The sequence below is a fragment of the Amphiura filiformis genome, chromosome 7 (assembly GCF_039555335.1).
Source record: "Amphiura filiformis chromosome 7, Afil_fr2py, whole genome shotgun sequence".
Classification (NCBI taxonomy): domain Eukaryota; kingdom Metazoa; phylum Echinodermata; class Ophiuroidea; order Amphilepidida; family Amphiuridae; genus Amphiura; species Amphiura filiformis.
Genome location: NC_092634.1, coordinates 32,497,329 through 32,512,785, shown reverse-complemented (window position 1 = coordinate 32,512,785; position 15,457 = coordinate 32,497,329). Strand labels below are relative to the sequence as shown.

Sequence of the window (15,457 nt, the reverse complement as noted above, 5' to 3'; positions counted from 1 at the left end):
TTTACGATTACCAAACTGGTTAGGATCGATTTGATCTTCAATGTCCTGCATAAGCCATTCAATAATAAAAGACTCAGCGACCTTAGCAAAGTGATCCGTCAGGGAAACAGGCCGTAGCTGGTTCCAAGTTGGCGGACTGGACTTAGGAATGGGAACCACTATGGCCTGCTTCCACTGTGGGGAACTACCCTTCTCTAAAAGATGTATTTAATATGTCAGTTAATGGTTTACTTATTTCATATGCAAACTCGCGTATTATTTTCATGCGAAATTCCATCAGGTCCACCGGCCTTGTTCTTTTTGATCTTCAAGAGCTTTTGATGCACATCCCAAGGATATATTTCTGGAACACAGGCTGGAGCTGGGAGAAAAGCGGGTAATTCCTGCAAGACTAAAGGGCTTATGTCGCTCCCTATAGAAACAAAATGCTCATTAATTGACTGCGCAACATCATCAGCATTTGAAGGATCAACTCCAGAAGGAGGTTGTATAGAAGTGTGAGACTTGTTGTTAGTGGTCATTACCCGGATTTCTCTATACCAGCTAGCCGGATTGGAACTTTTTAATCTTTTCACCCTATTATGATAGTACTCTTTTTTGTCTGCAACAATAGAACGCTGGACTTTATTTCTGCACCTGTTGTACATCATCTACCTGTCCCTGTACATGTTCATGGAGTTGTACATGTTCATGGCCCATTGGTCTTGGTTGCTGTACCGCTGCTGGCTGTACATGCACTTGTTCATTATTTTGTTCTTGTTGTTCAAGTTCTGCAATGACTTCTGGCGGTGGGGCCCCTAGAGCAGCTGGAGCATTAGATGCACTTCCACGACCACCACGGCCCCTTCCCCGCCCTCTACCACGTCCTCGACCACGGTTCTGAACTTGGGAACTTGAAACAGAACCACCATTCTCCCCGTAGTTATTAACATTATTATCAGTCGACATCAGGCGCCTGATGGCTTGCGCCTGTGATCTAGTTTGGCGATCTGCATTTCTGTCCATATTATTATCCGCCGCCCGATTTACTTGACGCAAATTAGAGCTTGGTCGTCTATTCGATTTCTTAGAATTCCGACCCATGATTGATAATTTATCAGCTTCACCTTCAGTTCAATAATCTATACCGCCAAAACTGTTCTGTCGGTATGCGTGTACAACAATTGCAGTTCAAAATGAGTTGACTATTGATGGTTGGATACGGAAGCAGTTAAGCTTACCGAATATCACTCAATCACTGGCGGATCCAGATCGCAAAGAAAATTATTTAGATGTTGTCATGTCCGATTTCCAATCAACAGTGAAAAATACCAACGAAACACACCCAAGCCCGCGAAAGGCGACGATACCCATTGGTCCGGTCAAGTAAACAAACACGCTGCCATAACAATTGACCTCTGACCCAGAGAACAAAACATGGGATCGATTAATATTTTCTCAGCCAGGTTAAATTGAGTTTAACTTGTTGCACATCGTTAAACTTTATTTCAAGATGTGATTTAAGTGATTAGTTTGATAGTAAATGAAAGTGTATGGCTAGTGGTTCTCAAAATGTGTGTGTTTTGTTTATTACGGATAGGTACAGGTGTGTGGTGAGTTTATATGTTTAAATGCTTGTTCCGTGTGAAGACATGCTTGGGTTCTGGTGGGACCAGGCTTAATCAAAATGCTCAAGCCAGGCTAAAAAGCCTATTGAAGTATGACGGCCTATATGGAAAGAAAAGTGAGTTGGGGTGGGTGTTGAGGTGCTTGGTTTTATTGTGCATGTTTGTATTATTTTTGTTACATGTATTGCATATTGGGGTGTTCATATCTATGTGTCCATGTGCATCATATATGATTATTTAATTGATTAAGAGAAATAATATCTTTTTAAATTTTAATTTATAAAAGACTTTTTATATGGCTTATGCTGGTCTTATAACAATCAAGTGGTGCATGGAAAAATAAAACAGTTTGAAACTTCCTTTTACTTTTTTTTTCTTTTTTCATTATTCTCTCTCTTTACTAAACATGAAAATAGGACTAGTATAATTAACTTGTTGGGTTAGGTATAGGAAACAATAGACCACTTGACATCACTGTTTATCAACAAAGGCGAGGGACTTGTCTATCGATATGCTCGAACGAGCCGCTACACTGTTCAATGGCTTTCCTGTACTATATGAAATGTGGCGGGCGATTTAAAATGCACATGCCCTTAGCAGACTACGATGCATACGCACACTGCAGGGTAAAGAACAATTGAAATTGCCATAATGCGCGCGCATACTGCCGGGCAATGACGTCAGATGCCAAGTGGTCTATAGTCTGCCCAGGTAAGGTGCAATATGACCTGCACCCAAATGCATGGAGCAAAGGTCATATTGCCAACTTACTTGAACTTACTTAAGTTGTTAGAGATAATTTAGAGAAAGATGGAACATGACTTTGGACAGGATGTATGAGATAACATAGGTAAATGGATGGGGTCATGTTCAATCATATACTGAACAGACTATAGTCATTCTGAGAATGCAAGAATAGTGTAACTGTTCATGAAATATCAAGGCAAAACAACATTCAGTTGACAAATAGACTTTGTAACTAAATCATGATAACTTGATCTCTCCACACGGGTGTCGACTGCAGATGACAAATTAAAAAAACAACAATTAAAAATCAAAAATTTCAGAATTGTAAATTTTCATGACTATATTTGGAGTCAGCATGAAAAATGCATGAAAATGAGTACAAACAAGTCTAGTTTTGGTTCAGAGGCTCAAGAAATAGCTCTTGATATTTTTATGCTAGTATGCAGAACATTAAGATCCAATCTGTGGTAGCAAAGAATGCATGAAATGGCAAATCTCCTAATCTGATAATTATGGCTTGTAATTGAGTGCTTAACAATGATATAATGAGTATTCATGCATGGTATAATCACAGATCCTATGGTATAATAAGCATGATATCTTGTTGCAATCAATTAAATTTGTATGAGCTTAATGAATGTGTTTTATGCTTGATATCACATAACCTTTCATATGTAATTACAAAATCAGTCATGACCTTGAATATGAATAATTATCAAAGACTAAGTATTCCAGAAGGTTAAAATTGAAAAATAATTTTTCAATAAAAAAATTTCACCCGGTAATTGTTTGGTTCAAAATCTGTTTTGTTTTCAGGGTTCTCCATATCGCCTTCACATCTAGCCAACAGATTTGACTCGTTAGAAGTCGGTTCGGGCTGGGACGATGGCGCTGTTTACGAAGATGTACAATTTGATGAAGGTGCTCAGGGTAAGTGACCTCTTCATGACACTTTGGGCTATTCCACTTGAAATCCATACACCCCTATGGAAGATATGACCTTAAAATTTGTCACATGGAATTCGAATTTTGAATGGGGTTACCTGAATGGGTGACTCAATTTGAAATCTAAACCCCTGTGTGGGAGATGATGGTTGCATGTGAGGAATCTTGTGGTTGTGGGTTCGAATCCCTGCAGCATCAGTGTGTTGTTCATTTAGGCAGGGTGCTACTTGCTTAGTTAAACACATGTCTTGAAAGAACAACTTGAAAATAAAAGACAACACAAACTCAATGCACAGCGGTGACCTTGACTAGCATTTTAAAATTCTATATTTAAAAAAAAATTAAAAAATCGCATTCTGCATTAGGTTTCAGAAGCTGAAGAGCTTTGAGACAAAGGATTTTTTTAATATGGCCATACAGGAGTGCAAAATTATTCTGATGTATCTCATGAGCATCGGAATATATTGTTGAAATGTGCTGGTACCCTATGATTAAGCGCACATTAAATCACCAACATTAAATTTTTGATAAACCCAAAAGTACAAGTGTTTCTGATAAATGTGAAATATCTCACCTACTTTCACTCAAAATTTCTGACTATGAACTTGGACTCAACAGGTTTCTTTATTGACGATGACCTGCTCTATGAAGACCTCCTAGTCTCAACAGAAGACGATGAACCACTCGTGGAAGACGACGATTCCGACTCCAGCTGGGGATCGGAAGAGTTTGAAGATGACTACTCGGAAGAAGACAGCGGAGACGAGAGGATAGTCAGTAGCTATGTGGAAAGCGGAGATCACTCGCCGAGGGGTCTCGCTGACCGTCAACATGGCGGGCATGTGCAGAGGTCAAATGTGACATCGTATGGGGTCGAGAGACACGGAGGCAAAGAGGAACCAAAGGTATAATTTAAAAATCTGTTCATGTTTGGAAGTGATGTGAAATTTCTTAACTTGTTTAAGTGCTTAAAATTTGGGACTGATTTTTGTCTTGGTATGAGGTGGAATGAGGCTGATTAATAAATAAGAAGAGATGGCTAACACACAGTCAAAAGGCTTTGTGGTTTAACACTCTCCACGTTGGTGTCAATTGCAGACGACAAGTTTCAAAATTTTTCTAAAATTCAAAAATTTCAGAATTGTAAATTTTCATGACCATATTTGGAATCAACATGAAAAATGCATTAACATGAGTACAAACAAGCCTAGTATTGGTTCAGTGGTTCTTAAGATAGCTCTTGATATGTTGAGAAAATAATCAAGACAAGGACATTTTATATTGAAGCCTATGTTTTTTGAATTATGAAGGAAAATTTGGAACTAGTCGTCTGCAGTCGACACCCGTATGGAGATGGTTAGCACAGCTTGTGAGGGCCTGTCATTTCTATTGAATGTTCACATTAACAAATTGCACATGCATACTTTTATGCAAACGATATTACAATGTGCATTTTGGAGAATACATAATGACCGATGTCGAGTGAGCTTAGCATGTATTTTCTAATGCAATTAATGGAACAATTAGCCATGGTCCTCATAAAGAATTGAAGTGGAACTATGTAAATGAGTAGTTAATCTGTACTTACATTAATCACGGGTTGGTTGGAAGGTAGCCTAATGGATGTAGATGAGATTAAACCTTCTTCATGGGTATGATAGAAAGTGACGCCATACATACTGAAAGAAGTATTTGTGACATGTGCATGTTGTTCTCAACTTCAAAGCTCATTTGGCTATCCTCCACTTGAATTTACTTTGGTGTCTGGTTTTTGAAGCAATATTTTTGCATGGTTTGGTATTTCTGGTGTATTTAAATCAAACTCAGTGTGTTGGTATCCAATGAAAATTCATTGAAACCAAGAATATTGAAGAGGAACATTACATCTCACTTGCAGATGGATTTTGATTGATTGATTTCAATTAGTTTTCATTGCTAACGCCATATCTCACAAAGATGAGTCTTAGTTCTTAGATCAGTAACTATAACATATCGTCAGCCTGCTACGCAAATTGCCCAAGTCATTTTTGTGGGAACAAAGTAAAAAATATGGTTCAAGCATGCATTTAAACATATTTATTCAATCTTTGCACAAGAAATGATAATGATAATGATACAAATGAAAGGGGATAATAAGGTTGATTACGTAACTGATGCATGCTTGAACCACATTTTGTTCTTTGTTCTCAAAATTACAAAAGTGACTTAGGCAATTAGCATAGCAAGCTGACGATATTCCAGACTGTTGGGTCCCTACTCCATTTTGATTGTGAACTCCAAACTTAGGGTCCAGAGACTACCCAGGAATTGGGCTATATTCCAGCTGAAATCCATACACCCCCTGTGAAAGACATGACCTTAATCTCCCACACAGGGAGTGTGAATTTCAAATGGGGTTGCCTGAATGGGTGACTCTATTTGAAATCTACACCCCTTGTGTGAGAGATTAAGGTAATGTTTTCCATAGGGAGTTATGTGTTTCAACTGGTATAGCCTTTTGGACATGTGACGCAATGGGTAGCCCACCCTGGGGAATGAGTGGCTTTTTGGGGGGGGAGGTGATCAAGGCCCCTCTCCTTTGGGGCATGCACCTACAATCAAGTGCAAATTTGCTGGGACACTTTCATAGTTCAATGACCCTCCCCGCACCCCTTATTCAATGTTGTATACCAAACGCCTCATTTTTTAAATGGCCTATATTTTTGCTCCAACATTGGTTGGTGGGGAGGAGAGGATTCGAAATAGGTTGGAAACTATACAAATCAAATATCACATGGTGAACTTCATATGACCGGTTTTATTGAACAGAGGGCGCGAAATATGAACAAGTGTCCCAGGAAATTTGCACTTGATTGTATTGAAGAAGACAAAAATAATCTATTACTTTCAGTAAAATTACCATAACTCTCATAAACGCGTTGCTTTCGATTGACATGATTTTTTCACTAATTTAAAACAAATAACATTATGCATATTTTGGTTACTTTAATTGTAATTTTTGTCAAACTAAATATTTTTAGGTATCAAAACGCTGTAATATATGCATTATTTAAGGCATATTTGACACATGATTGCTATTATAAGCGCATTATCTCACAATTCACTTTTAAAACAATTTAAAACTAATCAAAATTAAATCATATTGGAACTATAGAGTACAATCAGTTAAAAATACCTACTGAAATAAAAAAAATCATAAAACAAAACAATTGTTTCCCTTTAGTTCATTGATAAATGTAAATGTAAATTGGCAACATAAAGGAAAAAAGAAAAAAGAAAAAGAAAAAAGAAAGAAAGAAAGAAAGAAAGAAAGAAAGAAAGAAAGAAAGAAAGAAAGAAAGAAAAGAAAGAAAAAAGAAAGAAAAATAGCATTACATGGATTCGAACTCGAGATCTCGGGGGCGAGAAGCAAAGCCAGTAACTATATGCCACCGGGAGACTGCTGACAATTGCACTCGATTTCAGCGTATTTAATCGTATCATTGCAATGCTACTGTATTGTGTTATCGAGCTTCGATCCAATGAAATCATTCATTAAAACTCATGTTTTGGTCATATTCAGCATTTATCTAACGTATATTTTGAATATACACGGTCACATTATACATACCTTACTAACTTTGATATGTTTATTGGTAATTATTCCTCCATTTAAGCCAAATGAGCACGGTCTACCATAATGTTAAATAAATATATATTACTTTTTAAGTTATATTATTCTGGTAGACCGTTATTAAGTCATTAATTCTTGTTATCCTTGTTATAAATAAATTAGCATGAATAACAACAGCTCAAACATAGTGTAGTGGTTTGCTTACTGCCTTCTGATCATGAGGGCTACGGTTCGAAGATCATTGTCGCCGATATGTTTACTTTTAAATCCTGCTCTTTATCTTTATTTTATTTTTGAATACCAATAATAAGCACATTTAAAATGTGTAATTGTATATAATTGTATATACACTTTTTTTTTGTTTTTGTTACGTTGAATTGGCGTGTCTGTGATTGGTAGTTGAAGGCCTATATTAAAGAGTTTAACGTGCATTCCGATAATAGCATTTGAAATAGGGTAATGAGTTTGAAAGATCAATGATGAGACAAACATCATGATTCTGTTCTATTTATTTCTATATTTTCTTAATTTCTTATTTGGTTTGCTTTTATTAGGTTTGTAAATTCTACCAAAGGAGAATTTATATGTCCACTCTAATATAAGCAATCAATGTGTCAAATAATCCTTGAAAAATGCATGCATTGCAGGGTTAGATATTCAAAAAAATGTTTATTTTAATAAATTTTTGAAAAATTGGCTAATCATGTAATGCATAATGAAATTATCTTGACATCACTGAAAAAATTATGAAAATCGAGCAACGCGTTCGAGAGTTATGACGATTTTATTGATATTAATAGATTATTTTTTTGTTTTTTTTATACAATCAAGTGCAAATTTGCTGGGACACTTTCATAGTTCAATGACCCTCCCCACCTTATTCAATGTTGTATACCAAACGCCTCATTTTTAAATGGCCTATATTTTTGCTCCAACATTGGTTGGTGGGGAGGAGGGGATTCAAATAGGTTGGAAACTATACAAATCAAATATCACATGGTGAACTTCATATGACCGGTTTTATTGAACAGAGGGCGCGAAATATGAACAAGTGTCCCAGGGAAATTTGCACTTGATTGTAGGTATCTCTACTATAGTACTATAAGCAATGACTTTTAGATTAGCTTTTAGTTGACCATATTTGACTTGTTCACCAAAGACTGATCTTTGGTTTTTTTTAGAAGTAAACCCAAGTGAAACTACTTGTAGAATATGTGGTGATTGTTCAAGTAATTTTGGAAGTAAACATTTCTTAAATATAACTCTTATGTTTCTCCACCCTAAATCTTATCCTCCTCCCTACTTGCCATTCAGTCCTTTAGCTTTCCTCCCATTGTATGATTAACTAGTGTTTTATATGCATCTGTAGACTGATGGCAATCCTATGCCTTGCTTTTTTTTTTATACACTGGGTGTCCGAAAAAGGGTTACACTGTTAGTACTCTGTTTAAAATGACAGCATCTCAACACTATTCTATTCTTTTGATATTGTTTTAGAATCTGAAACCTATGAATTATTTTGCTTTAACTAGGTGGGAGGTAGGTAAAACCATGCAAAATATGATAAGCCATCTTCTTACATGGTGCTTCCAATGGCATAATCATACCCTACCGTATATTTACCTCATCACAGCCCACTTCAGAAATATCAAGTATCAGCCATAAAGTAAAAAAGAGTATGTATTGCAGTGATAGGAGTCTATTTTCCGGAAATTTCCGGAATTCTGGAAATGGGGCCATGAAAGAAAAAAATTATGGGAATGTAAAAAAAGTTGGATTTTCAGGAAATGAATTTGTTACCACTTACATTAAGAAAAACAAAAGCTATAGAAATTCAATTATGAACTGATTTTGTTTTTAGTCATCAATCAAACGAAGATCTACTGTACGAAAGCGACGTACCCAATCTGCCTTCGAATTGGGTCATAGTCCACATGCTGCTCCATCACCACCTGAGCCAGTGGTTCGAACAAGAGCGGTGACAACAAAATCCTTTGATGTAATGTATTTTTTAATGTTCCAGTTGCCTTCGGCTTGGCTTAAACTTGCAAAATAAACAATTGCTTGTGCATCTTCAGTCATATTTCAAATTATGTTTGCTCTTTTATCATAGACATGATATTTTTAACATTGTTCATTAACTGTTAGTCTTACGGAGATAATGAATAATAGCCAATTAAACGTAACCAAATTTATTTGATTGGAATTCATACTATCAATCTTTTTTTGGGTAGCATACCTTGTTACAGTTTCATGCTGCTAAACCATTTTAGTAGTTAGTAGCTAGCAGACCCTCAAAGCGCTGGCATACGGATGCAAATGCTTAAAGATACCGCATCAGGGTGAAAAATATTATACACATCACTTTATCAGACTGTTAAATGCCAGTTGTAGCAACGTTTTGAAAGTAGAAGAAACATGGTTGCCAGTCTGACCAAGTGCTGCATATCAGCATGAAACTGTAACAAGGTACATCTATGTCACCAAAAATATATCTGATTTTATGAATTCCAATCAAACAATTTTAATTGGCAATCCAGATGAACCTAATACAACATAACCAAATTTGTTCCTAACACCATGTTGTTGTTTGAATTTCAATGTGAGAAGTTGATTCTTAGCAAAATAGATAAACTGATTTTGTATTGATTAACTTTTTGAACTAATTTTGTTATTTTGTACAATTTTATTGAACGAAAAATCAAGCATTTCACAATACTATCTATACCTTGCAAATCACTACATTTTCTCTCATTATGCCTGACACAGTTCATGAAATTCATTACCATTGTGTCATTTTAAAAAAAAGGTTCCAAGATGTAATTAAATAAATAGAGGGGATATGACATCTTAAATAGTGTATTCTCTGTAACTAGAGACCTTGGAGCAGGATCCCTGATCTTTTCTTCCCTGACCTAATCCAGCCTGATTGATAAAACCTTTTTTGCCCCACTGACAATTTTTTGGTCAAGATTTTATATAATATGCATCTCAACCCAGCTTAACCAGACCTGTTACAAAAGAACTGGACCATCCAACCAAAAGTTCCAGAACTGGACAATCCAAACAAGTTTCAGAACTGGACCATCCAAACAAGTTCCAGAACTGGACAATCCAAACAAAAGTTCCAGAACTGATCCATCCAAACAAAAGTTCCTGAACTGGACCATCCAAACAAAAATTCCTGACCTGGACCATCCAAACAAGTTCCAGAACTGGACAATCCAAACAAAAGTTCCAGAACTGATCCATCCAAACAAAAGTTCCTGAACTGGACCATCCAAACAAAAATTCCTGACCTGGTCCATCCAAACAAGTTCCAGAACTGGACAATCCAAACAAAAGTTACAAAACTGATCCATCCAAACAAAAGTTCCTGAACTGGACCATCCAAGCAAAAGTTCCAGAACTGGACCATTCAAACAAAAGTTCCAGGATGGGACCATCCAAACAAAAGTTCCTGACCTGGACCAACCAAACAAAAGTTCCAAAACTGGACCATCGTCTAAACAAAAGTTTCAGAACTGGACCATCCAAACAAGTTTCAGAACTGGACAATCCAAACAAAAGTTCCAGAACTGGACCATCCAAACAAAAGTTCCAGAACTGGACCATCCAAACAAAAGTTCCAGAACTGGACCATCCAAACAAAAGTTTCAGAACTGATCCATCCAAACAAAAGTTCCAGAACTGGACCATCCAAACAAAAGTTCCAGAACTGATCCATCCAAACAAAAGTTCCTGAACTGGACCATCCAAGCAAAAGTTCCAGAACTGTACCATCCAAACAAAAGTTCCTGAACTGGACCATCCAAGCAAAAGTTCCAGAACTGGACCATCCAAACAAAAGTTCCAGAACTGGACCATCCAAACAAAAGTTCCAGAACTGGACCATCCAAACAAAAGTTCCAGAACTGATCCATCCAAACAAAAGTTCCAGAACTGGACCATCCAAACAAAAGTTCCAGAACTGGACCATCCAAACAAAAGTTCCAGAACTGGACCATCCAAACAAAAGTTCCAGAACTGGACCATCCAAACAAAAGTTCCAGAACTGGACAGTCTGTGCTCTTTAAACATAATTAGGGATGCAGCTGTGTATGTAGGTCAGCCTCCCATGGGTTAAACAATAGATAATCAATCCATGTCTTATAATATCATTCATGTTGTGTGAAGAGAAGTGAAAATTCTCTGTCATTTAAACTCATTTTAAAGCCATAATGTATGATCTTTATAATACGTAATTGGTTAATTTTTTTTATAATTTTTGACGGAAATTGTACATTATGGCTTTAAATCAATTATAAATTTTTCTCTTGCATGCAAACATAATGGCATTGTGGTTAACTTAAATCAACATTTCAGTTCTCTTCTTTTATCAGCATATTTTGTATCAAAGTTAACGTCATCATCTGCATCACATACTGTTGTATCTCAAAAGGCTGCCTTGTGTGATCTTTTTTTATAAGTGTCATCTTATTGTGATGAGATACACTGAAATTAACTTTATATATTAATTTCAAGGTATTACCACTAAATTACAATCTCATGTCAATTAACAAAAGAAAGAAGCATGCTTAGATATACAATAACAATGTGAAATACATCAACAATAACAAAATCACGCAAGGCAGCCTTTTGAGATATGACAGTATGTGATGCAGACGACGACATATATAACAATTTTGATTAAAATTCTTTTAGCATGTTGCATGCAATTTTAAAGTACTAAATATGAAAAGTATATGATTGCAACTTAAATGTTTAAAAACTGTACTAACCTTACTTTTCAGAAAATTTTACTAAGAAATATATTTTCTTAAAATGTTGTTCTAGTATTAATTCTATTGTTGCCTGTTGAACATCAATCAGTTTTCTTGAATTTTTTGTTGATATGGAAATCTATTGAGTATAACAATAAAACAACAATAACAAAAAAAGGGAATAGTTTTAACTTCTGCCAATTAAAGATGCAGCAAACTTTCTCTTCTAATATCACAGGCATACTTTCAAAAACAAACATGGTGCCCATGTTTTGGATTATGTTATGTATACAATTATAATTTTGAATGAATATGATTTAGTATTGTGAATACACTATGATGGCATGTCTGTATGTGCAGACCATTTACAATATTATCAGAAGTTGTGCACCTAGTAGCTATTCTTGATCAGTGGAAATTAAGGAATAGGGCTTATAAGTTTGAAAATAACCAGATCATTAAAAAATAAACTATGAATTCAAAGAAGAAATAATTTTTGTCAAGCTTTATTAGCCATGTACACTGTACAGTCATTAAATGTGTAAATATTTTTGCTGGAGACATTATATTCACATTTTTTTCATATCATCTGCTTTTTTCCCATGATGCTTTCTGCTTGCTTTGCTCCATGTTACCTCACGGCAGTCATATCGAGAATGGGTAAGTGACCTTTGACCTGTGTATGAATGTTATAGTCTGTCTCGTCTCAAGTTTCGAATAAGTGCGTTTATGCAGTTGCGTCTCCAGCGTATGGACAAATCGCGCTACGACTGTGTGTGTGTATACACCCCACAAGATTAAGTTAGCACCCACGCAATTCGAATCTGCCACAGCCAAATCCAACATGGTGTTACTACCAACTTCAGACTAGACAGATTATAGTGTGTTAAAGCAGTACTAAAATCGGGAGCCTGAGATAAAGATACTAGTTCACCTATGACGTCACCTGTCAACCTCTTGAAATTTCTGAACGCAGCGATAACACAGCATGCCCTGTTGTTAATTTTGCACTTTGAAACATACAAATTATCTCAAAATTTAGGTCTTGATACCGGTAATAGGAAACTTTCTTTCCTGAAGCACCATGTCAACAATACCTAGAAAAGTGGCCTTTGTAAAAGTACCAACATCGTTAGCTATTTTCTGTAATTCTTTTCACCAATAAGGCACCAGATGAATTAGCCTTTTTTTACATGCTACTACCAATCACAGGCTGTGGGGAGTTGACCGCGAAACGCAAAATAGTATCTTTAACTCTGACTCTGATTATAGTATCAATGTACATTTTTTGGTATTTTGATATACATCTTTGATAATTTGACCAATGTGTTAGTTAAATAAATTAAATTTTTTTAAAAATTAAATAAAATAGAACATGAATTGGAACATGAAAGAAGAAAATATCCTGGTGGAATGATTTTCTAAATATAGGCGTTTGATAAATAACACTGTAATCAGTTTGATATTGATATATAAAAGTTAATGATTATGTTCATTAATTAAACCACTTGTTTTAACCAGTAAGTTCTTGATGTTTAGTGAAACTGAAACTATAATCTGTGTGACGTATGAAAAAGTGTAAACTATGTGACATAAATCTTGACAATATCATCATCAACATTGCCACTACACACATATTCCTCCATATGTTTTCGAATGTTCTCTTTAAAGTAAGTTAAATTAACATTCATGGAAGTATGTTGTCATAATGTATGTCTATGACATAAGATCTTCAAAACTGTAACTGTCAGTTCACACATGTATGCTTATGTTTTGGGAAGCAAACGAAGAGTTTGTTGTCAAAACATGGCAAGTATCGTCACAACATCAAATTGGGCTATGCCAGTTGAAATTCATACACCCCCTATGGAAGACATGATCTTAATCTCCCACACAGATGGTGTAGATTTCAAATTAAGTCCCCATTCAGGTACCCCCATTTGAAGTCTACATCCCCTGTGTGGAAGATTGAGGTCATGTCTTCCATAGGGGTGTACAGATTTCAGCTGGAATAGCATGTATATATCTGACTGGATTACTGCCTATGTGCTTTTTGAATCATTATTATTCATATGCTGTGTTTCTCCTGTCTGATGTATGAATATTTTGTCGTTGGGCAGGAAAAACCTCCTGTGTCATTGGCCCTTGAACATGCATATGAATTTCTTGAGCCATTATTGTCCACCTAACACAGACAGTTAAATAGAACCTAACAGTCTTATGCAGCTATTGATTTTTATCTTGTTTGCACAAGTACTTATATGTTAGTGTAATTTCTATTGTCCTTCCCTACCATGCATGCACACACATTTTGTGCAGATGAAAAACTGCCGAAAAGTTTTAAATTCCATTATTTCCTTATGTTTTATGTGAGCTATTGCCAAGAAAATTACAGAATATTTTTCTGAATACCTGTTGTCTATGATTATGTATTTTATTTATCATTAGAGGTAAAATATCTCAATAAAACAAGCGCTTAAACTGCACCGGAAGTCTCTGAAATTGGAGCTACTTTGTGTACAGTTCAATGGAAATTTTTGGAAGTCGGCAACTCAATATCTGGGTGAAAATGAAACAGAGGTGCTGATTGGAAGTTGGAAAATACGGTAGTAAATTTTAGCCAATCAACACAAATTTAATATAGAATTGTTCAGCACAAGACAAGGTTATCAGTGGACTTTCTGTAATTTTCGTAGCTTGTGTGGTTGCGAAGTTATGATGCTTGGTAAACTACGTAGTGCAAATTTAGATGAAAATTCTCAAAATAGCAGTGTGAAATGTCATCATCCTGCTCTGTTATACTTTGTTCATCACTCATTTTACGGTTTTAATTTATTTAATAAAAATATGATTTATATATGATAATTTAAAGCAAAATCTAAGCTTTCTAAAGCTGTTTCTGTAAGCTGAATATGTTACTTATAACTCCAGCGCTGATCGTTGGAAGAAAAAATTGCTCATTACGGCCTATCTCTCACTACACAAATTTTGTGCATTCAGCCTTGCAGAGTAACTTGATGCTTATATGAACACAAGAAATCCATATGTTTAAGATCGGATCGTCGGCTATCGTGTCATGCACCGAATCCCCTCAAAATTTCCTTAATTGTACCCTATCCTGTAATAAATATCTTCCCCAAATTACAGATCGGGGCATCATTTAAATCGTTCAGAAAAAAAAAAAAACGAAATGTCAATTTTCACTAACTTAGCCGTCTCATTGATATTGCACAAATCACAATAGTATCATGCATGTATGAATAAAATAATAACATTATGTAGCATTGTTTCATTGAACATTTTGTCTGATTTTTCTGGGAAATTTTAGAATGCTATGAGTTGTACAGTAAGAATATATGAAATTCTCAGTGCTTTATAACATTTAGCGAGCGACAAAATTCAACACACTGCGTGCAGCGGCTCCCGGGCTCTTGAATTTGCAACCGAATTCAGCTGCGAGCATTCGCTACACTCATACACACACGTACATCGCTTATACGGAGCTATTTTGGCTCCCAGGTTTTCACTAGTTTTCGTGCACAATTAACTTACCAGTCAATTTGGTAAATATCCAATACCTCAAAGTCATAAATAAAGTGTAGATATGCATGTTTCTGAAACTGAACCATTATTATTGGGTTTTACGTGTCGGGTAAATTTCATGATTTCGCCATGGACCTGTTCCATTAAACACTGTACAAACTACAACCAAAGGAGCCCATGCAGCGCCGGGCATCGCCTAAAATTTTTTTTTCCAATTGCGATAACACTGTTAACACACC

At 35.8% G+C, this 15,457-nt stretch overlaps 1 protein-coding gene across 1 annotated transcript in view; it reads left to right on the top strand.

Annotated features, from left to right (window-relative positions):
• The window catches only part of LOC140157036 (rho guanine nucleotide exchange factor 10-like protein), a 150,491-nt gene that overhangs the window by 90,218 nt on the left and 44,816 nt on the right, over positions 1 to 15,457 (top strand). The window contains exons 4-7 of the mRNA XM_072180099.1: positions 3,171 to 3,284; positions 3,918 to 4,204; positions 8,774 to 8,911; positions 12,321 to 12,335. Of these exons, the coding sequence (XP_072036200.1) occupies positions 3,171 to 3,284; positions 3,918 to 4,204; positions 8,774 to 8,911; positions 12,321 to 12,335 (554 nt within the window). The remainder of the gene's footprint in view (positions 1 to 3,170; positions 3,285 to 3,917; positions 4,205 to 8,773; positions 8,912 to 12,320; positions 12,336 to 15,457) is intronic.